Here is a 22,256-nt window from a genome sequence, read left to right on the forward strand (position 1 = left end):
TTAAACAATGGAACATTTCCTGAAGCTGCTAGGCCAAACTACTTAATTTAGCTTCCATTAATCTTTTTTTAAAAAACCTTGCACACTGCCTAAATTTTACCTCCAGCTCTGTTAACACAGAAATGGCCTGACGTCTCTTTCATCTTGTTTCCTACCTACCAAAGAGCCTGTGTCTTTTGCCTAAGGTTGGAGACATGCCTGGGTAACAGCTGGATTTTCTATTCCTGAAGATAAGGTTTCAGCCATTGCATTCCCTTCTTGCCATGAGCAGAAGTGGCTGGAAGGGCAGAGCAGCACCATGCAAAAGCCTCCTAGCAGAGGGATCAATGCCACTTACCAGGATGGAGGGGCGGAAGGACAGGGTGGCACTGAGTTCAGGGTGGCATGGACACACTAGTGCATCTGCATTGCCCAGCCTGGCTGTTGTCCTGCCCTACCCTTCCTGCTAAGTGATGCCACAACCCTCAGCACCACCTTGCTCTGCCAGTAGCTACTACCCAGCAGGCCTAAGTGCAACATACATGGAACCTATGGGAGACTCATTTGAATGTCTTCTACATTCTTCCACATCCCACTGGTGGGTGCACTAGCAGAGCCAATCTGGCATTCCCATCTTGCCATTGCTCCTGGTAAGAGGCAATGATGTTGCTACTGGAAGGCTGTTTCTGCAGTCCCACCCTGCCCTGCCAGCTGCTTCTGCCCAGCAACTTAGGTACAACCTGATCAGCATCTCACAAAGCTTTCCTTGAATGTTTGCTGCCATAGTCCACTCTGTATCCATGGCTTCACTACCTGCCAGGTTTTTTCTTTCCATTGCTTGCCTATTTTACCATCTAACCTAGGAGTGTTCAATGTGTTGACTTTCCAGCTGTTGTTGGATTACAACTCCCAGCAGGCCTAGCCAGCATGACACAATAGCCAGGGAAGATGTGAACTGTAGTCCGACAGCATATGAAAGGCACTGTGTTGGCTTTCCCTGACTGAGCCTGTTGAATGTTTTGGAGAACCTGAAAGTGTGAACACAGTTTTCTGATACGTAGGTTGGTCTAATAAACTGTTGTCTTAAAATGGATTTTGGAATGAAAGGAACAGGAATGTATGACAAGAATGGGATAGTTTTGTTGGTGAGTGAATGGTGTGCACTAGTTCCTCTCATCCAGCCAGGCTTCCCTAACTAGTTGGATTCCAACATCTAGAAGTCATTAGAACATAAGAAGAGCCTGCTGGATGAGGCCAACGGCCCACCTAGACAAGCATCCTGTTCTCACAGTGGTCATCCGGATGCCCAAAACAGGATCCGAGTGCAACAGCACTCTTCCACAGTTGTGATTCTCTGGCATTCAGAAACATGTTGCTTGACAGTAGAGGCATAACATAGCCACTGTGTCTAGTCACTGCAGGCAGCAACCATTTTAGGCATATCTGATATGTGTGCAACTACACACACACATCTTGCCGAACATAGAAGTGGCCCCAAAATGTCACCAAAGGGCCACAAAGAAGGGCAGCACAGGGGTGGAAGAGGGTATTTGCATGCTTTTCAGTGGTGTTTCAAATAGACGTGGTTCCCCACTTCTAATCTACAAGATGTGACCCGTCTGGAATGGGTGTGTACCTTTTTGTGGTTTGTAACACATTAGATCCATGCAGCTAGATGCAATCTAGAAATTATGTCAAGGGCATCATACAAAGGGGCTCTTTCCAATCAAAACCTTTTGCAGAGAGGTCTTTTAATGGACATGGGTTCCACCTTTAGAATTAAAATTTTTATACACATCCTAACAAGTTATCTCCCTTGAGTACATTTTACCTTGCCTGGATTTTTTTATTATTATTATTGCAAGTGCCAGCTGTTCTTTCAGAGTCAACAGAGCTCCAGCTGTCCAGTGGCAATCTGTGAATGGTTAGATTTCTGTACTGCGATTAGATTTCTGTACTGCTTCTAACTTGTTGCTGAGAAATGACAACCTTTTCCTTGGATCTTGTATACAGTAACATCTTTGAACAGACAGGACGGGTCCAGCTTGGCATTTTGTACTCTGAGGCCTGATCATTCCTCTAGAATGTATCACCATATGTTCAGCATCGTATGGCCCATTTGCTGCTGCTGTAACACAAACACACAATCCCCTTTGACTACCACATCCCTGTGTAATTTGCTGTGCCTTTCTTCCTTGCAGTGCACATAGAGCCTGGCACATGCGAAGTCATCGCTGCTCACAGGTGCTGCAATAAGAACAAGATTGAAGAGCGCTCACAAACAGTGAAATGTTCCTGCTTTCCAGGTCAGGTGGCTGGGACGACGCACGCTGCTCCTTCATGTGTAGACGGTAAGTGAGCAGGTCTCTCTGTAAAGTGTGCATTTGCGTTTGGAAATTGCTGTTGAATGGATTAAGAGTTCCACCCCTAGCCTTAATTCTAGTTAGGTGTGCCTGCTGGGACATTTACATTGGATACTTCTGGCTTCGTAGTTTAAGCAAAATCAGCTGTATATTTAGCTGCAATCAGAAATAATCTCCTGCTCTTACCGGGTTCTTTATGAAAGCACAACACACTTTTCAAATGGGTAGAATTTATTATTATCATTTGACAGCGGATGGATGTGCATTTGAGAAACCAGCCCTGACAGCTTGATTCACTTTGAATAAAGTTACATTCAAATAAACGTAAATATCTTCAGGATCAAGAAGTTAGTAATTCAGCCATCGTCACCAAGCAAGCCATGTCAATCCAGGTTTGCACAGCTTCAAATCACTTTGTACAGTAGTCAGCAATACTGCCTAAGTGGCACTCCTATTTCTTACCCCAGTTTTGAATTTGTGCCAGCACCAAAACATCTGTGTGGGGTGCAGACACCACTTAGGGGCAGAGTGAGATATTTAAGGCTAACACAGCAATCATGACCCACTTCAGTGGGACTTACTTCTGAGTACACATTGTTAGGATTGCAACCTAACACATCAAAATGGTTGAGGTCTTGGGCTGAGCTGCATGTTCTTCAAGTGAAGATTTTTGGTGCAAAAAGGGGCACAACAACAACTTATTGATTCCACGTTCCCTTCAAGGAGCTTAATGTGGCATGCATGGTTCTCCCCCTTTCCCTTTTGTCCTCACCACACCCCTGTGTGGTAGGCTCGGCTGAGAGACAGTGACTGGCTTAAGATCACCTAGTAAACAGGACTTCCGGTTAGCGCCAGCGCTTAATGGCGGATCTCACCCGGAGCTCCGGGAGAGGTCTGCTTCGTAGGTTCGGGTCCTGTCAGCCACGGCGGAGCGGGGACCCTCAAAAATCACAGGCGTGTTGCCTGTGAACTGGAGACTCGGCGGGCACCTTTGCGCCCCCCCGACGCTGTGAAATAGCCTTTTTAAAGGCTGCGGATCAGCGGAGGGTGTGAGGAGCGGTGCTGAGAGTCGTCTTCACCCAGCCTGCGAAGCGAAGCCGCGTCGCCATTAGCGGAGAGCGCTGATTTCTTCCGGCGAAATTGGATTAAAAGAATAACTAACCGTGAGTAGGATCGACCGCTAAATTACAATTGGACACTAAAAGTAAAGAAATTGGGCACCGAGACGGATAAGCACTAAAAAGGAAGTCTGCTTTCCGTTCTGTAGCAAGATCAAAGCGAAAGACACTCTAGCTGTAACTGTTTGAGAGGAAATTTGCGGGAATTAAGAAACCCACCACCAAAGCAAAGAACTCCCCCCCCGAAGGCAGAAGGGGGGGGGGAGAAGATTTTAAAGTGTTTCTCTGCCAATTGTAAAGAACTGAGTTAAATATCGCTGTTCTTATACCTGGGATCGGACTGCCGGAGAAAAGGAACCGGCTAAGGACTGTTGCTATAAGAAGATTAAAAAGTATCTTTAATTGACTTTGGTTACTCTCAACTTGAAATACTTATTTTGTTGCATTGTAAAGTTACTTACAGGACATTATTGACTTGGATCCCTTAGAAAGAAAAAAGAACAATTGGAAGGGACCAGGAAAACTTTTGTTTACTTTTAGGAGAGTGCGGGGCTATTTGGAGAAGTAAAAAAAATTGACTTTGCGCCCTCTAGAGGACTTACAAATTGTCACAGCAACAAGTGAAGTGTAAAATCTGAGAACTTCTGTTTTGACAGCTTAAGAGTGTGGGAATGACCTTGACTAAAAGACTTTGTTATGGCAGATGGTAAAGAGAAAGGGGATTCTCAAGAAACAACTTTGAGATCTGGCAGACAATACAAAATTGACTCTTTCATGCAGAGAAGGGCTTCCATATCAGGAGCCTCTGGAACTACAGCTGCCCCAAAGGCAAGAGTGAAAACAATGTCTACAGAAGAATCATTTGCCAAGGTACTGGAGAAGATAAATGACTCTTTGGAGGAACTAAAAAAGCAAGGTGCAGAAACTAAAGTACAAGTTGCTGAAACTAAAGTACAAGTTGCTGAAACAAATAAGAAAATTGAAGAAATCTCTGGAAAAATTGATTCAAATACAAAAAGTATAACTGACCTTGGGAATAAAGTGAACTCAAATGCAGAAGCAATTGGGAAAATACTGGAAGAATCATCTATAACAAGAAAGATAGCTGAGGAAGCTAAAGAAATTGCAACTGCTGCTGAGGGAAAGTTTCCACCAGTGTTCAAGAAACTAGATGAATATGAACTGGCACTTTCTATGCAGGATATGCAACGCAAGGAGAGGAATTTAAGGATCAGACTTGTGCCGGAAAAGGAAGAAGACAACCTGGTGGACTATTTGACAAAAGAATTTTCTGACTTTTGGAAGCAGGAGCTGAACAAAGAAGAATTTAAGATAGAAAGTGCATTTAGACTGGGAGCAAGGCAGAGGAAGAACAGACCCAGAGACTGTTTAATAACTCTGAGATCAAAGGAGGAACGGGACAAAATACTGAACCTGCATTACCAAACAACCCTTCGAATCGAAGATTTTCACATTGAGATCTTTAAAGATATTCCCAAAAGCATTTTGGATGCAAGAGGACATTACAAGGACCTGGTGATATTGCTGAAAAGGAACTACATTCAATTCAGGTGGGAGTTTCCCCAAGGCTTGTCTTTTAAATACAAGGGGAAGAAAAGAAGAATAAAGACAGTGAGTGATAAAGACAAGTTCTTAGGAGAACACGAAGAAGACCTACAGAAGGAGACGTTTCCAGGGCAAGGGCATCCTTCACTAGATACGGACACGGAACCACCGACAAACGAGGAACAAAAATTGGGAGCTGTAGGAGGAAAGAGCAAATAATCCCATCATGGCTCTGCAACTTCTAACCTGGAATTGTAACGGTTTGAACATTCCCAGAAAAAGGAAAAATATATTTCATGCTCTAAAGAAAGACCAATTGGACTTGATTTGCTTACAAGAGACCCATGTGACAAGAGCACATAGGAAATTATTAATAAATAAAAGACTGGGACAAGAATTTATATCTTCAGACAGAGTAAAAAAGAGAGGAGTAGTGATTTATGCAAAGGAAAAGCTGCAACCGAAACAAATCTTCAAAGACGACCAAGGAAGATATTTGGCAATTGAAATTCAATTTCAAGGAGAAAAGTATCTGATAGTGGGAGTTTATGCGCCAAATGAAGGGAAAGCTGAATTCTTCAAGAAGTTGCATGAGACTTTAATGGACTACATGGATTATAATCTAATTATGATGGGAGACATGAATGGAGTGGTTTCAACAAATATGGACAAAGCACAAAGACAGGTAGTAACAAAAGAGGGAAGACTACCAAAGACCTTTTTTGAAATGACTGACAATATGGATTTGATAGACATCTGGAGAACAAAACACCCATTAGAAAGAGAGGGAACCTTCTTTTCTGAAGCCAAAATGACATGGACAAGGATCGACCAAATTTGGGTGACTAGCAGTATGGCGCAGAACATAAAGAGAGTGGAAATCTGCCCAAAAACTTTCTCCGACCATAATGCAGTAAAGATGGTGATGAGGCAAACAACAACTGGCTCCTTCAGATGGAGAATGAATGACACCTTACTTAGAGATGAGGAGATTTGCAAGAAGGCCCAAAAAACTTTGAAAGACTATTTTGAAATTAATCTAAGGACTAAAGTAGAAAAAAGAATAGTATGGGACGCAAGCAAAGCCGTGATGAGAGGGTTTCTGATACAACAAAATACATTAAAGAAAAGAAAACAAAATGAGAGGAAGGAAAAAATTCTGGAAAAGATAAAAGAAGGGGAAAAGAAACTAAGATTGAAGCCAAAATCACAAGAGATTTTAAGAGAAATCAAATTTTATCAAACACAATATATGGAACTGACGAATCAAGAATTAGAGTGGAAAATTAAGCAAATGAGACAAAAGACTTTTGAATCTGCTGACAAATGTGGCAAGCTATTGGCTTGGCAAATAAAGAAGAGACAAAAACTCAACACGGTAACAAATATAGAAGTGGAAGGAAAGAATATAAGTAACCCAGCTGAAATCAGGAACTGTTTTCAGAACTACTTTAGACAACTTTATACACAAGGGCCGCAAAAAGAAACAGATATACAACAATTCCTCGAGAAAAATGGGCTGAAAAAGATTTCGCAGGAAAGTAAGACAATTTTGAACCAGGAGATATCAGCACAGGAAATAGAAGATGCCATTCAAAATATGACGTTGGGCAAATCACCTGGACCGGACGGACTGACTTCCAAATATTACAAAGTTTTGAAGGAAGGGCTTATACAACCTTTGAAGGAAGTCTGCAACGAGATCATGGAGGGGAGGAAGGCACCCGATACGTGGAGAGAGGCCTATATTACACTTATACCAAAGACAGAGACTGAAAAGACCCAACTTAAGAACTACCGACCCATCTCGCTACTAAATGTGGATTACAAAATCTTTGCTGATGTTTTAGCAAAGAGACTGAAAAGAGTTTTGATGGAGGAGATTCATGGGGACCAAGCGGGCTTTCTCCCGAAAAGGCATTTGTCGGACAATGTAAGGAATATAATTGACATTTTGGAGAAGTTGGAAGTGAACATAAATACTAAGGCTGTTTTGATATTTGTGGACGCCGAGAAAGCCTTTGACAACATTTCTTGGAGCTTTATGTTGAAGAACCTCCGGGGGATGGGGGTAGGCCAAGGGTTTGAGAATGGTATAGGTGCAATTTATTCTGAACAGAAAGCAAAATTAATTGTAAATAATGTGGTTACAGAAGAGTTCAAGATTGAAAAAGGGACACGACAGGGGTGCCCTATCTCCCCACTACTTTTTATATCGGTCCTGGAGGTTTTGCTTAATATGATTAGGAGGGACCAGTTGGTTAAAGGGATTCAGGTCGGAGCTAAACAATACAAACTGAGAGCATTTGCAGATGACCTAGTACTTACATTGCAAGAGCCAGAAGCTAGTACGAAAAGAGTTTTGGAAATAATCCAAGAGTTTGGTCAATTGGCAGGATTTAAATTGAATAAGTCAAAAACAAAGGTATTGGAGAAAAATCTAACACAGGTTGAAAAAGAAAGGTTTCAGAATGAGACAGGGTTGACTGTGGTTAAAAAAGTGAAATACTTGGGTATAAACATGACAGCTAAGAATGTGAATTTATTTAAAGATAATTATGAAAAAACTTGGACAGAAGTGAAAAAAGACTTGGAGATTTGGTCAAATTTAAAGCTTTCCTTGTTAGGTCGAATTGCAGTTATAAAGATGAATGTATTGCCAAGAATGTTGTTTTTGTTTCAAGCATTGCAAATAATGGATAAAATGGACTGTTTCAAGAAGTGGCAAAAAGACATATCTAAATTTGTCTGGCAGGGCAAAAAGCCCAGAATTAAATTTAAGATATTAACGGACTCAAAGGAAAGAGGGGGGTTTGCCCTGCCAGACCTCAAACTGTACTATGAAGCGGCAGCTTTCTGCTGGCTGAAAGAATGGCTGCTTCTTGAAAACACAGACATTTTGGATTTGGAAGGTTTTAACAATATTTTTGGGTGGCATGCATATCTGTGGTATGACAAGGTTAAAGCACATAAAAGTTTTAAAAACCATATTGTCAGAAAAGCACTATTAAATGTCTGGGTCAGATATAAAGACTTGCTGGAAAACAAAACTCCAAGGTGGCTATCGCCAATGGAAGCAAAGGCTGTTAAAAAGTCTAATATGGAGTCAAAGTGGCCAAGATACTGGGAAATCTTGGAAAAGGAAGGGGACAAATGGAGATTGCAGAATTTTGAGAAATTAAAAGGGAAGGTGAGAGATTGGTTGCATTATCATCAAATAAATGAAGTGTTTAAAATGGACAGTAAAATTGGCTTCCAGGTGGAAAAATCAAAATTGGAGACAGAACTGTTAGAACCCAGTACTAGAAATTTGTCAAAAATGTATAATCTGCTGCTGAAATGGAATACACAGGATGAAACGGTTAAGTCAAGTATGATTAAATGGGCTCAGGACATTGGTCATAACATCATGTTTGCTGACTGGGAAAAGTTGTGGACCACCGGGATGAAATTTACGGCATGTAATGCCTTAAGAGAAAATATTATGAAAATGATCTATAGGTGGTACATAACCCCAGTCAAGCTTGCAAAGATTTACCATTTGCCTGACAATAAATGTTGGAAATGTAAAGAAAAGGAAGGTACATTCTTTCACCTTTGGTGGACGTGCCCGAAGATTAAGGCATTCTGGGAAATGATCTATAATGAACTTAAAAAGGTATTTAAATATACTTTCACCAAGAAACCAGAGGCCTTTCTCTTGGGTATTGTCGGCCAAGGGGTGTTAAAGACAGATACAACTTTCTTTATGTATGCTACAACAGCAGCTAGAATACTCATTGCAAAGTACTGGAAGACGCAAGATCTACCCACACTGGAAGAATGGCAGATGAAGGTGATAGACTACATGGGTTTGGCAGAAATGACGAGCAGAATCCGAAACCAGGGAAGAGAAACAGTGCAAGAAGAATGGAAAAAATTTAAGGACTATTTAAAGAAATATCATAAAGTTAATGAAAGCTAGAATGATGATGGATTGAAAGTAAATGGTTACTATTAGTAATGGTTAAGACAAGGAGAATAAGGGAGGTTAGCTTAAATTTAAATTAAAATAAGGGAAGATTTGCTGAGTAATCGATAAGAATTTGGAATACAGAAAAGGGAGGCATGAGGAAGTCGGGGAAGGAAGGTATAAGAAATTAGGATATGAAATGGTACATGTTTTTTGTTTTGTTTTTGTTTTTGTATGTTTATGTATGTTATGTTTATATGGAAAAAATTTTGAATAAAAATATTAAAAAAAAAAAAAAGATCACCTAGTAAACTTCATGGGTGAGTTAGCATTTGAACCCTGGTCTCCCAGGTCCCAGCCTGAGACACTGACCACTACACCATCTCCAAAGGCTTTTTTCTTTCCTGCTCCTTCTTTACTCTTCACATCTGGAGTTGGCTTCTCCCTATTAAAGCTGCCATTCCTCCCTCATGTTTTTGAACTAGTAACAAAAGCCACAACACCATTGCAAGAGCAGAGACTGAAGGCAGACTGGTAGAACATGAGGAACTATGTATGCTGTCCCAGTGGAACAGAGTCACAGAGCCCATCATTACTGTTTGCTAGGATTTGGAATTCATTCACTCTCAAAAATGTCCCATTGAAGTAACTCGTTAGTTGTTTAATTTTCACAGTCTGGGTACAGCAGTCAAGAGGGCACAACTTGGGTTTTGAACTCAGTTTGCCTCATCCAGATCTAAGGCTCTATCCACTGGCTGCACATGGGGACCTTCTTGGAGTGATGTGTTTTCAGGCATATCTTTGCAACCATTCTTTAAACTTCTCAGGATAATTCATTGTTAGGTAATTGATTTGGGATTCAGTACTTGTGAAATTCAAGACTAGTGGACCACCTCTGTTTTTTACTGCGATGGATACTGGCATTGGCCAGACATGCTCATCCTAGAAAACTCAGACTCCTGCTCTTTCTGGAAAACCAAGACCACCAACACTTTTGCTGCTAAAGGGAAGGGAGTCACATGCGGGATAGAAGTCAACAAGACTGACCTTTCCCATCATTTTTGTCAATAGTACAGTAGGCTATAGACAGCCCTCCCATGGGTCCCATAGATCCTTACTCTTATATCCAAAATGCTGTTTAAAAAATAAAGGAAAATGGTATATAATTATAATTTCAAGTGCTCTTCTTCTTCCCTTCTCCCTGGCAAAACAGGGCCTACATTGCTGGAGAATACAGATCATGGAACTCCAGCATATATTATAGGTAGGGGATGTGACAAAGAAGGAACCACTGGGTGGTATTTCAGAATTCTGTAGCTCCAAAGGTTTTTAACATAATCGTGGCTCGGTTAATTGGTCATATGTGGCACTGTTGTCAATTTATTTAGCTTGCATTTTGCCCCTCAACACGAAGGTTCCATACTTATTCTGAAAGATAAATCAGAGATTTTAGTAAGACTACTTAGAGATAAATGACTTGTGGGTTGATTTGCTCAGTTTCAAACTCCAAACCAATATTTAATGCTCGTGTATGAATGTTCCTTAGTTTAATTCTGAAAGGGGCTCATTTTACAGGGCTCTGTTTCCTTTATATTATTTTTTAGTCAGCATCCAAGTAACCAAGACTGGTTCTAAGGTCTATTGTTGATTTATTTTTATTTTTATTTTTATTTTACTTAGAAAAGCCTGTTTCTGCAGTGTAAGTGCTACCAGCATGAATAAGAACATGCCATCTAATCACCTGTGCAAAGCACTAACCCACCCACCCCCATCTATATTTTATTGAGCTGTGTCATTCTGGATCTATCTGAAGTGGCTGGAAGCCTCTGCTGGTGCATTATTGATTGGCTTGGCAGCTTGGCTGGTGCAAATGGATTTGTACATGATGCCAAGAAACTACTTAAAAAACACAGGATACAATTCCCATGAAAGGCTGCATCCCCAAGCAGCCTCACAAAGGTGCTTCTTATTTTGTGAACAAAGCAGTTTCCCTGAAATTATCCACTGGAATTTCACAGAAATTATCGTGCCCGCATCGGTTGCAGCCCAGACATAAAGTTCTTATGGATGCTCTACATATCTTAGCAATTAAAAGTGCCAAGAAAGCAGAAAAAGATTTCTAATACAATATATAATATGGTTCATATCTCCCAGTCACCTCATCCTTCAAACCAGTGGTTGAGCTTTTACTTCTGGGAATGATCAGAATCATTTTAACCGCTTAGGTGAAAGCTGTCAGCAATACAGGTTCTAGGAAGGAAGTGGAAGTCTAGCTTGGGTTAGCAACAAACTTCACCTATGGCCAGGCCCCCCCCCCCAATCTCCCTGCTCACTCAAGACTTTCCCTGGCTAAAGGTGGACTTTTCACACAATCACCCTATCTTGAAAAAACAGTCTCTAGTGTAACATGACCACGGAAGAGTCAATTATTAGTATCTTGTATTGTGGGCTACAGTTAGACTCCACCTCTTAGACTATGATCTGCTTTTCAGTTTCAGTTTCAGTTGTGTTCTCTACACAGCAAGCAAAGAAGAAGAAGCAATTTTCTTTGCCTGCAGTAAGAAATAAGTTTGTTTATTCTATGGTTATGATAAGCAGGGGAGAATTGGTTCTCATTGCTGAAAAGGTGAACTTTCCATTCAAAAGCTTTCTTAGACGTTTATCAAGCATTTTTATAAGTTAACAAAAGGAAGCATATTGTGCAGTCAATACAGTATACTGTACTATAAAGTTAAAGATTCAGACTCATGGACTTCAACAAGAAATTTAGGCATATTATTCTGAAGCACCACTCTCCCTAGCGTTGCACTGCAACATCCTATTGCTTGATTCTAAACCTGGTTTTATTCTTTTCGCATTGCAGTTTTAAAACTTTTTTTAAACAATAACAAAAACATGCTCCATACTTGTTTATAGTTTCTTAGTTATAGCACAAACTTTTGCTTGCATTGCATTTTCTGGTGTTTGTTTGGCAGTCATCCTGGTGTTCTTACTAAATTTTCTGTTAACTTGGCCTTTACGTAGCCCATTATGTGAATTAACACACTCTGCATAGATGAGTGTGAGAGGAGGTCATTGCCTCTCCCTTCCCCTGGCCTGGCCCTCACAACTTCCACCAGTGAATATGGGCACAGGGTTGACTGGTGCTATATGTGCCTCCACAGTCTAATAAATGCCCCACCTAGAAATGTGAGTGCCCCACTTAGCTACAGGACCACCTCTTCCCAGAGAAATCTGGAAGTTGTAGCTCTGTGAGATGAATGGGCATCTCAACAGCACCTCAGCACTCTTCACAAACTTTGGTTCCCATGATTCTTTAGGGAAAGCCATGACTATTTAAAGTGGCATGATACTGCTTTAAATGTGTTGTACATATGGGAACTAGATGACATCATTCCTCCCTTCCATACTGTCTCAGAATAGCAGAAGGACTATTCACTTGACCTGAAATGTTCCCATTACATAGGAAGCTGTCTTATATTGAGTCAGACCAGTGGTCCATCTAGCGCAGTATAGTTGACACTTACTAGATACGGCTGTGAAGTGTTTCAAAGATGTGTCTTTCTAGCCCTGCCTCAAGACGCCAGATACTGAACTTGGGACCTTCTCTGTGGAAAACAGACCCTTTGTCTCACAGAGTTATGGCCGCTTTCCTCAGTTAGTTAGATCACCTTCCAAATAAACTGGGATAGTGGTTCTACCACATCATTTGCGATGCAAGTAGCACCATTGTAAAACATTTTTTTAAAAAAACAACAACAAGACAAAAGCACTTATTCGGATTACAGAGAGTTCTCTGTCAGGAGAGTCTTCTTTTCACTTTGCTTCAAGGCTCTTTTCAGTTGATTTATATCAACAGCCAGTTCTTGCAGGGCAGTGCGGGTAGATGGAAGAAGAGTTCCCTTCACCCACCACAGAAGAGAGGTTCTGAATTACCAATGGATTTGGCACAACAAACTCTGGCTATTGCTGGATTTGGGGGAAAATGTAATTGGCTCAGAGAACAAAAACTTCATCCCCTCAGTGAAACGGGCCTTCTCTTTTCCCAGTAGTGGAAACCTGCTGTTTGATTGGCAACTCCCAGCCTCTGAACGAGTGAGATCTCTTCTTCTATGCATCCTGAAGAATTAATGTGCAGAACTAGGAAGTTTTTTTCATCTCCCGAAGTACAGCCCTACTCCTGCATGATTTTTATATTGGCCTCAAAAGCCCTGCTCCCAATTTCTCCACCATCTGAAACCAGGCAGGGGGTTGGGTCTTTTCAGCTGAGGCACCACACATTTACAATCCCTTACCAGGAAAGTTCCCTTGGTGCCATTTTAATATTCATTCCAGGTTTTCTTTCAGTGCCAGCTGAAAACCTGTTTGGAGTCCCAGGATTTTGCAGTTTTTATCTGTTTTTAGTCTATTGTTATTTAACTTCATGAAAAAAACTGAATTATTGTTCTATTTCTTCTTGATAATTTTGTTTTATCTGTTTTATAAACCGCCTTGAAGCTTTTTTTAACAACCAAGTTGAATATAAAGTTTATGAAACAAAAAATATCTCAGCAATATATATAATTTAACTGCTTGCTGTGAATTCATTTTGATTGTTATTTGCTGTGCATTTACAGTTTTGTAAGCTGCCCAGCGAGCTTTGGCTGGATGGTAGCTGACAAATAGTTTAAATAAAATTAATTAATTAATCAGTCTTGTGTACTTGAGCTGTGAAGTAGAATTGTATCAACATTCACAGAAGTATTTACCCAAATTGCACCTGCTACTCACTCTGGACAGTTTCCAGGACCCAGTGCAGTCTTTCAAATGTAATGTTAACCCAAGGATGGAGAACTTAAGGCAGATGTTAGACTCCAACTCCCATCATCCCTGACCATTCATCATGCTGGCTGCAGCTGATGGGAGGTAGGGATCCAAGAATACCTGCAGGGCTATGTGTTTCCCATGCATCATTTCCATGGATATTCCTGTCCTGTTGTGAAAATGTATGGTGGCACTTAGGCATCCTAGCTGCTTTGATTTCCTCTTATCTTTTTTTTTTAATGGATGAAAAGCTCTTGGATCACCTTGTGTATTGTAAGTTTACTAAGTACACCAATCCTGAAAGTTGTTCTCCTCTGTCCCAAAGGCCTCCTGAAACCACCAAAACATTTTGGCTGGGTGTAAATATTTGAAAGAAATCTAGTCTTAACTATGGTTGGTTTAAACAAGTCAGGAGCAAACCATGGCTTATGATCCAGGTTTGTTAACAAACCAGAATTTAAACAGTGTTCTCCCAGCTGGGATGTAATGCTAGTTTAAAACTGGAAGCTAAAGTGACTATGCTGGGAGAAGAAAGTGGAGAATGTGAACCTGAGGCTCACAGCTGTCTGTGCATGTCTGGGCCAGTCTCTTCCTTCTTCCAAGTCTTTCCATTTCTTTTTTCTTAGCCTTTCTGTTGTCCTGAGTTGAGAATAAGATGACAGGCCAAGCAAAATCAGGCTCTGCAATTTTGGTCTCCTACAATGCCACCTTTGACTTTAGCCCAATGTCTAAGGTCAGAAAGAACTTGAGAGAAGCAGACCTCACTCTGATTTTAAATGAGGGCCCTGGCACCATTAGGTACAACATCTCTGTTTCAGTTAGCCTCTCAAGGTTGCTTGCTCTTGCCCATTTGTCATTAACATGTATTTTGTCTTTGAAACTGTCAGGAGCCAGGGAAGCCCTAATTCACCAAGACAACTCTTCCCACCAATTCTGTCATGGTGTGTACTTCCTGCCAAGCTCATTCAATCCCCACACCTCCCTTTTGAACGGAACACTGCTGCTCTTTCATTACATTTCTTCCTCTCTGGCCCTGAATGATTTACCTGATGATCCTTCTGACTTTGGTCATGTTTGTGGCAGAACTTGGGTTGATAATGAGATGAGCTTTTCTTATGACCTGTGCCTTCAGATTATTCCAGTGTTGCACTGACGGAAATCCAGCCGTCATGAGATGGTGATTAGCATAGAAAAATGACAAAGAAAGCCAGCTATATTTTCATGATGGTAAGGGCAGCTCCTTTCTCTGCCCTTTCCCGATTTATTCTCCTTTGTTGTCTCCAGCCGCATGGCCGTTTGCCAATGTCTCACGTTACCTCATCCGGTCAAGGCTTTTATTACACACATCACCATATAGGGTCATCACTGCCCAGAGGAAACACAACTCCATTTAAGGTCAATACATTCCAATACATTGTAAAGCTTGGAGTGCTGGTCAGCCGAGGTCAGGGGGCACCCTGCAGTATTTACAAGCCTCTGCCCTGGCTTTATGACTCCCACATTGCACTGCAGGTTGGCATGGTAGATGGCCCCTATAGTGGGTAGAGAAACAAGTATTAAAATATGCTTTGGGGCTGCTTGGTTCAATTGTAGTACTAGCCAGCACTCCATCCTTGGGATGTGTGAAGATGCAGTGATGCTCCTGCACCTTTTTTTAAAAAAATGTTTAAGAGGATATTTTCTTTTCCTGCTAACCATGCTGCCTTAAATGTGCATCTTGCATTTGATCTTAGTTAGTATTGTCTTATTTTCATATTTTGCAATGTTGTGTTTGATGCTTTATGTGCGATTGTAAACTGCTTGGGATTTTTTGAATATTAAATGGTATAGAAATTCATAATCATAACAACAGCAACGGCAACATGAATGAATGAATTAAAGGGAATTGACTTGAGTGTTCATATTGGTCCACTTTGGAGCTGACCTGATAACATTTAAGATTATGGTCAATGTTTCTTTCATTTTCTGTTTATATTGGGGCCTTTTGCTGCCACAAAGAGATGATCCACTTCACTGACTGCATAAACTTTCTCCTGAGGAGTAAATAACTGTATTGTCCAGCCTGGTGTCGTTGCTTTGCTTTGATTTTAAAGTCCTATGCCTTTTGTTTTCTCCTAGCCTCAATAGTGCTTCAGAAGTGGTGGTGCCAAATGCAACCATGTGTAGAAGGAGAAGAGTGTAAAGTGCTACCAGATTTGTCCGGATGGAGCTGCAGTACTGGAAACAAAGTAAAGACCACCAAGGTATTCCTAATCCAAGATGGGTGAGAGAAGGCTGAGTCAAATAATGCTCTGCCTCTCACACACACACCCCAGAGGGCATTGTTGTGATGCTTTTTATGAGATCCACATAGTGCATGATTTTGTGAATGACAATTGTGATGCTTTGAATCTATTTCAAATAGTTGACTCTGTTTCGTAATATCTGGCAGGCCAAGTAAACAGCAGTATGTTCGGGGCATATAATGGTTCAAGAGCCCCACAATGCATCTTGTCCATTCTTACCACCTATCATAAAGATCTCAGTTCAAGGTTATTTCAGATAAGTGACAATGGATATCTGACTTCTTTGTGTATGTGTTAGGCAGTTGCTATATACCTAAAAAAGGATTGCCATGGCCAGTGCAATGGCAGGAGGTTTGGGAAGGGAAAAAGAGAAGAAGCAGCTGTATGTCAGGAAGGCAGTGGAGATCCACAGCTTACACTGCAGCATGTTTTAAGAGACCTCAATACAGTTTAATGCGACAAAAAAATCAAATTAGATTACATGGAGACAGGAACCACAAGACTCTTTATACACCTCCCCGAGATCCTTGTCCATAATGTCTGAAGCTACTCTGAGAAACTTTAGAGAGCCATTGTTGCTTCAGTTACAGGGTTGTTTAGTTCCCTATAGTTCATTTTTTAAATTTAAATGTGATCAAAACATGTAATCGGAACTACTTTTTCTAATGCTCGGACACACATTCTGAACAAAGCTGTCAGGGAACTGCCATCGGCTCAGGGGCAAAAGGGGAAAAGCCGGATGGATTACAGAGAGCCCCCAAAGATCGTGGGAAGCAGCACTTCCTCAGCGGAGGAAGGAAGCCACGCCTCTAGTGGAGAGGAGATGCAGGGGTCGGAGGAGGCGAGGCGGTGCCAGGACACCTTGCCTGAGCAAAACGGGGAGGGGAGAGGTCCCCCGTTACCCACGCCTTCCTTGCGCAGTAGGCTTCCACGCAGAGAGGGGAGGCGCAGACTGGGCGTCAAGAAACTCCTCGGCTGGGGAAGGTTTAAGGACCCACTCTCAGATTCTGCCAGTGAATGAGCAAGACACAGAATAGAGGTGCTCTGCATTCTAACGGTTTTTATCACCAATAAGAAACCTTTCAAACAGACTATTGAAGCATATTGCCTGATTGCTCTCGAGCAACCAACCAATACCTCTAACAAAAGCCATTTTGTTCAAAATGGAAATTTTTCTGTTTATTACTCAAAAGTCGGGTGTGCAACACAATGTAGTGTGGATTGCTCTAGCAGTGTGTAATTCTAGCCAGTCAGGCCATCTTCCAGGATCTTCCATAGGGAGAGGAGATGCAGGGCTTGGAGGAGGCGAGGCGGTGCCAGGACACCTTGCCTGAGCAAAGCGGGGAGGGGAGAGGTCCCCCGTTACCCACGCCTTCCTTGCACAGTAGGCTTCTGTGCAGAGAGGGGTGGAATATTGCCTGATTGCTCTTGAGCCATCTTCTGTTCCCCCCATCCCTGATTTTCTATTCTACCCGCACCCCCAACAGATGCTCAGCATTCTGTGGTTACTGAGCAGATCAGTCCTTCTTGTGCTGTTCGGGGGGGGGGGGTTGACCCTTTAAGTTTTCCCCCCTTAGTACTGTTACACCACATCCCAATCTGAGTGGTGTGAGATTGCAGGGGTGACAGGCAAGCCCCCAAGAGGGTCTGTTGCTTCTCCCATAGGCGCACTAGTCTTAGATCCAAAATAGCAAAAAGCCATGCTCTCTGTCCCTTTTTCTGCCTGTCAGCCCACATGGTGCTCTGACTCCACTTTCTCTGCAGCTTGCAAACTCCAAACTGATCTTTCTGCTCGCTTATGTCAGGCCAAACTGAAATCCTAAACCTTTTTCAATCCCTTTTGTCTCTGCCCACTGACACACAGCTGGAGGAGGAGCTCCCTTCCCCTTGCTGTCTGGCACTGAATTTCCTGATGGCCCATCTTTTGTAAGGTTTTGTAAGACTTGGCCATCATCAGCTTTGTTCCACCAATGACCCACACTCAGCTAGCTATGCCAGGCTGGACTGGCTAGTTAGTTTATGCTGAACCCAGCAGTGTTTGGCACAGTTTAATAAAACCTTGATTAATTCCAACTTTTACTAAATCCAGGAATTATGGGGAGGATCTGGCACCTAGGAATTTAGGGGATCCTTGCCCCCCCAAAAAACTTACAACTGTACTTCTTGTGCTTCTTCAAACCTTGAGGAATCCTGAATACACACTGATACCCCCCTCTTGTTTCTATGGGGTCCCATTTTTGTGCAGTCCTGTTGGCAGGTTTTATTTGCTATTAGGAGTGATTTGAAAGTGCAGCTTTCATCAGAATTTACACAGCAGTAGAAAAGAAAATTTAGGAGGGAATTGGGGGAAGTGTGCTCTTTAAAAATGAACCTTCTCACTTCGAGTTAAATATCATTTCCTCAGAATCTCAAAAGCTTTTATTTTTATCCGCTGGAGATGACTTCATTCAAACAAGTTTCTTTCCAGATTTATCCTATATATCTTGCATAGCATTCAAGAGCAGAGTGACAAAATAAGAAGTGGATGAGTAGAGTGAGTCATCAGTTGCAGAGTCAAAGCAAACGTGAGCCGGTTGATGGAAATGGGTTTTGAGGTCTCCCCTTCTAATAGGTGTTTAGCAACAGCATCTTATGCAAGAGCAGTTAAGTGTGTAGATGAAACTCCTCCCAGTATCCCAAGAAATACAATAGTGGAGGATGGTTTGCCTGTAAGACGTCTGCCAGCCTTGGCTTGTTGCAGCCACTTCCCTCTGCTTTGCATCACGTTCCAGCCAAGGACTTTCCAGCCTGTCACAGCTCCTCCAGTTGGAGCAATCATCTGTGACAGAGAGCTACATGATTATTATTTTCATGGCTTGCTGAATACCCTGAAGAACAAGGTATAATTAAAATTTTATCAAACTCATTAGTAATTACATGTATGTCATGGTTAATCAGTTGCATAATTTTGTAATCATTGTTCATACAGTGGAGCATAATTATTCTTCAGGCTTTGCTTGCTTCGTGCTTCCATCTCCTTTCCACGCAAACACCCCATAAAATTATCCTGCAAAATAACAGCCTGTTGTTCCTTCCTTATCTTTTACTCGACAAATAGCATGTTCACACTGAAGAGCTTTTAAAAGAAGAAGAGAGGGAGAAAGTATCAGAGCAGCCTCCGTTGGCTCAGGAATCAAAATGCTGCTGAGTAATCAATCACAGCAACTTCGCACCACCAACCTTTCTTTATCTGTTTCCCCTTTGCTTGCTCCCCACTTTTCCTGGCAGTGTTACATTTTGACATCATTCATGCACCCTTTGTGCTCTCAGAATGTGGAGCACTTGGCAGTAACCCATCTGGCCCACAGCCAGGCTCTCATTCTGGCTTACCCCCTCCAAGAGGAAACAACACACTTTCCTTCTTGTAGCACTGCCCCCCCCCCCCGTAGCTCTAATGCCTTGATCCATCTTTCACATTCCAGAGACATACTGCAGAAACCTAACCCAACCCTACTCTTTATTGTGTGGGGCAACCCATGCTCTTGCAACCATGCTGTGTGTGTGTGTGTGTGTGTGTGTGTGTGTGTGTGGAGGAAGGGCTTTGGTTCTTATGTGCCTGCTGCACAGAAATAGCAGGACAGAAGGAACAAAATGTAGTCTGATGAGACTGCAGGGAGGCAGGAAAACAGCAAGTTCTGAGTAGGCTGAAGAAGAGGACAGGTGATGTATTCTCTTAGGGCTGAATGTGATTTGCAGTGACAAGGAAGAAACCAGTCGTCACGAAGGCACTGCTCAGTTGAACCTCTTGACACTCCTGCCGCCTTCAGCAGTTCCTGGAGAACTGTTTCCCATATTACTTCTTTAAAGACACAAGCAATATTTGTCTGAACTAAGCATTTGGATACCATAGAGCAGGGATGGGGAACCTGTGGTGCTCCAGATGTTGTTGGACTCCACTTCCCATCATTCCTGACCATTGGCAATGTTTCCTGGGGCTGCTGGGAGCTGGAGTCCATCAAAGGGCCCCAGGCTCTGTATCCCCGCCATAGAACCTGGGTACTACCAGATTGGGGATTATTTGGGACTGGTGTGTGTTTTTTGTTTGTTTTTGTGTTTTTTGCAACATCCACACAAGGTCTAATTTAATCTGGATTTACCCTTCCTGGGGGATAGCTGATGACCATTTTTTTAAAAAATACCCTCTGGTGCCAATGTCTGGTTTGCAGTATCTCAGTGACCTGCTTGCAAAGTAAGCAACTGTCTGGAAGCACCCTGTGACTTTTGTCTGGGAAATGAATGAGGGCTTGCCCTTCCTTATCTCTATGTGCCTTCAAAGAGCAAGATGAGTCGCTTTTCTCAATCTGGTCATCTCAGCCTCTGCATTAAAGCGAACTGCCTCTGTTTGTTCTGTCCACTTTGAAGCCTGGGATCTAACCGCTATGGTATTACTGGATGGGCAGTTAAATAATAAGCATATCTTCCCCCCTTAGCTGTGGGTCTCTGCTGCGTACAAATTGAGCTTCTCTCTCTCTCTGATGCTCTCAGTTTGATCTCCTTGCCATTTTTGCAATGGATTTGCTAAATTGTTCCTGCTGAAATGTGTCTCTTGTTTGGCATGCACACAAGGGCAGGGATAGAATTTAAATAGCAAAATTTCAAATGCATCCACAGCTCTGATGGCTGCCTTGACAGAAATCGCTAGTCCTACTGTGAAATCCATAAGAAAGGACATTGTAATGGGTAAATAGGGCTCGGTACATCTGAAGACTATGAAATCATCCACAGCCATTAGAATAACCCAGCATCTCAAAGCCAAGACACAATTTTCAGGCTGCTGTTTAAGAATTTGTTTAGACTATTTACCGTGCACATATGACACAGGGCAGCAAAGAAAAGCAGGCTCTGGGCTTAATATAAATTATTGCCTGCATGTCAGGCACACCTTTCTCTTTTACCCCCTCCCCTCCGCAGAGCTTCTCTTAATGATTTCTCTTGTAAAATGCAGACACTTGCTTTAAATTCTTTTGAAAGGCTCACACAATCTATGTTTTCTCTGCAGACAGAGTCATGTAAATGTAGCTATGTTAGATGAATGCTAAAGAATGCATAATAATAATAATAATAATAATAATAATAATAATAATAATACCTAGCACCTCTGCTGCTAAAAAGGTCACTTAAGGTAATCTTGGAACTGGAAGCCTTGAGGTACTTGAAAGAATTAACATGTTAAGTTATGCATTTTTGAACAGATTCCATTTTGGCCTGCCCCAAATAAATCTTCCCCCCAAATATCCTTAGCTGTTGCTCTTCAATCTTAGGTGCACAGTAGGTATTTTAGATTTGAAAGATTTGGCTGTCTTTCACTGCCCCTCTTTGTCTATATGTATGCAAGAAAAAATGCATGGCTTGAGCATGTGGAGCAGAGGCCAAGCAGACAAGCACAGGAGTAGACTATTTTGCACCCATTTGCAAACCCAGTATAAGATCATGTTCATTTGGTGGACGGAGGATCCTGCCTTAAGAGACGCAATTGCATCAGGCTGGATTTGTGTGCCTTTCCAGTGCTGAGAGTGATTCTGCAGGATGCTGTTATGGGGCTGAACTTGTCACTTTCAAATGTCAATGATATTTTTCCAGGGCTGGCTTTTTATTGATCCCTACATTGATCTCTGGGATTTGGTGACTGATTCCCCTTCATAAAGATAATAAGCCACTGAGAGTCTGAGGCGCTTTAAAGGTTAACAAAGTTATTGTGGCCCAAGTTTTCATAGACTGGAACCTACCTCTCAGCAGACAGTGGCAGAGCTGGCAGGACCAGAATAAAAAGTGGGTGGACCAAGAGGTGATTATATCCAGTGGGTTACATTCCAGCAACCCAGAAACCAGAGGTCCCAGCACACACACACACACACACACACACACACACACACACACACATCACATCTCTCAATCCAGGCAGGCAAGAGGCATGATCACAGTCAAAAGGATATATTCCAGCCAGTCAAAAGGACACGATGATGTCATAGCAGAGGGCCATCCCACAGAGGGGTCTGGCCTAAGCAAGGGATTTGGCCTTGGAGAGACCCGAGGGCCAGTTAGAGATGTCTGGAGGGTCATGTTTGTTTCCCCATCCCTGATTTCATAGAATTGTAGAGTTGGAAGGGACCCCAACCCCCCACAATGCAGGATTTAATGCATCTAACAAAAC

General features: G+C 42.1%; 1 protein-coding gene across 1 annotated transcript in view; it reads left to right on the top strand.

The window, feature by feature from the left end:
• TAFA3 (TAFA chemokine like family member 3) overlaps positions 1–22,256 on the top strand; it is a 93,815-nt gene that overhangs the window by 68,002 nt on the left and 3,557 nt on the right. The window contains exons 4-5 of the mRNA XM_053393508.1: positions 2,181–2,330; positions 15,900–16,024. Of these exons, the coding sequence (XP_053249483.1) occupies positions 2,181–2,330; positions 15,900–16,024 (275 nt within the window). The remainder of the gene's footprint in view (positions 1–2,180; positions 2,331–15,899; positions 16,025–22,256) is intronic.

Source organism: Podarcis raffonei, chromosome 6 (assembly GCF_027172205.1).
Source record: "Podarcis raffonei isolate rPodRaf1 chromosome 6, rPodRaf1.pri, whole genome shotgun sequence".
Lineage (NCBI taxonomy): Eukaryota > Metazoa > Chordata > Lepidosauria > Squamata > Lacertidae > Podarcis > Podarcis raffonei.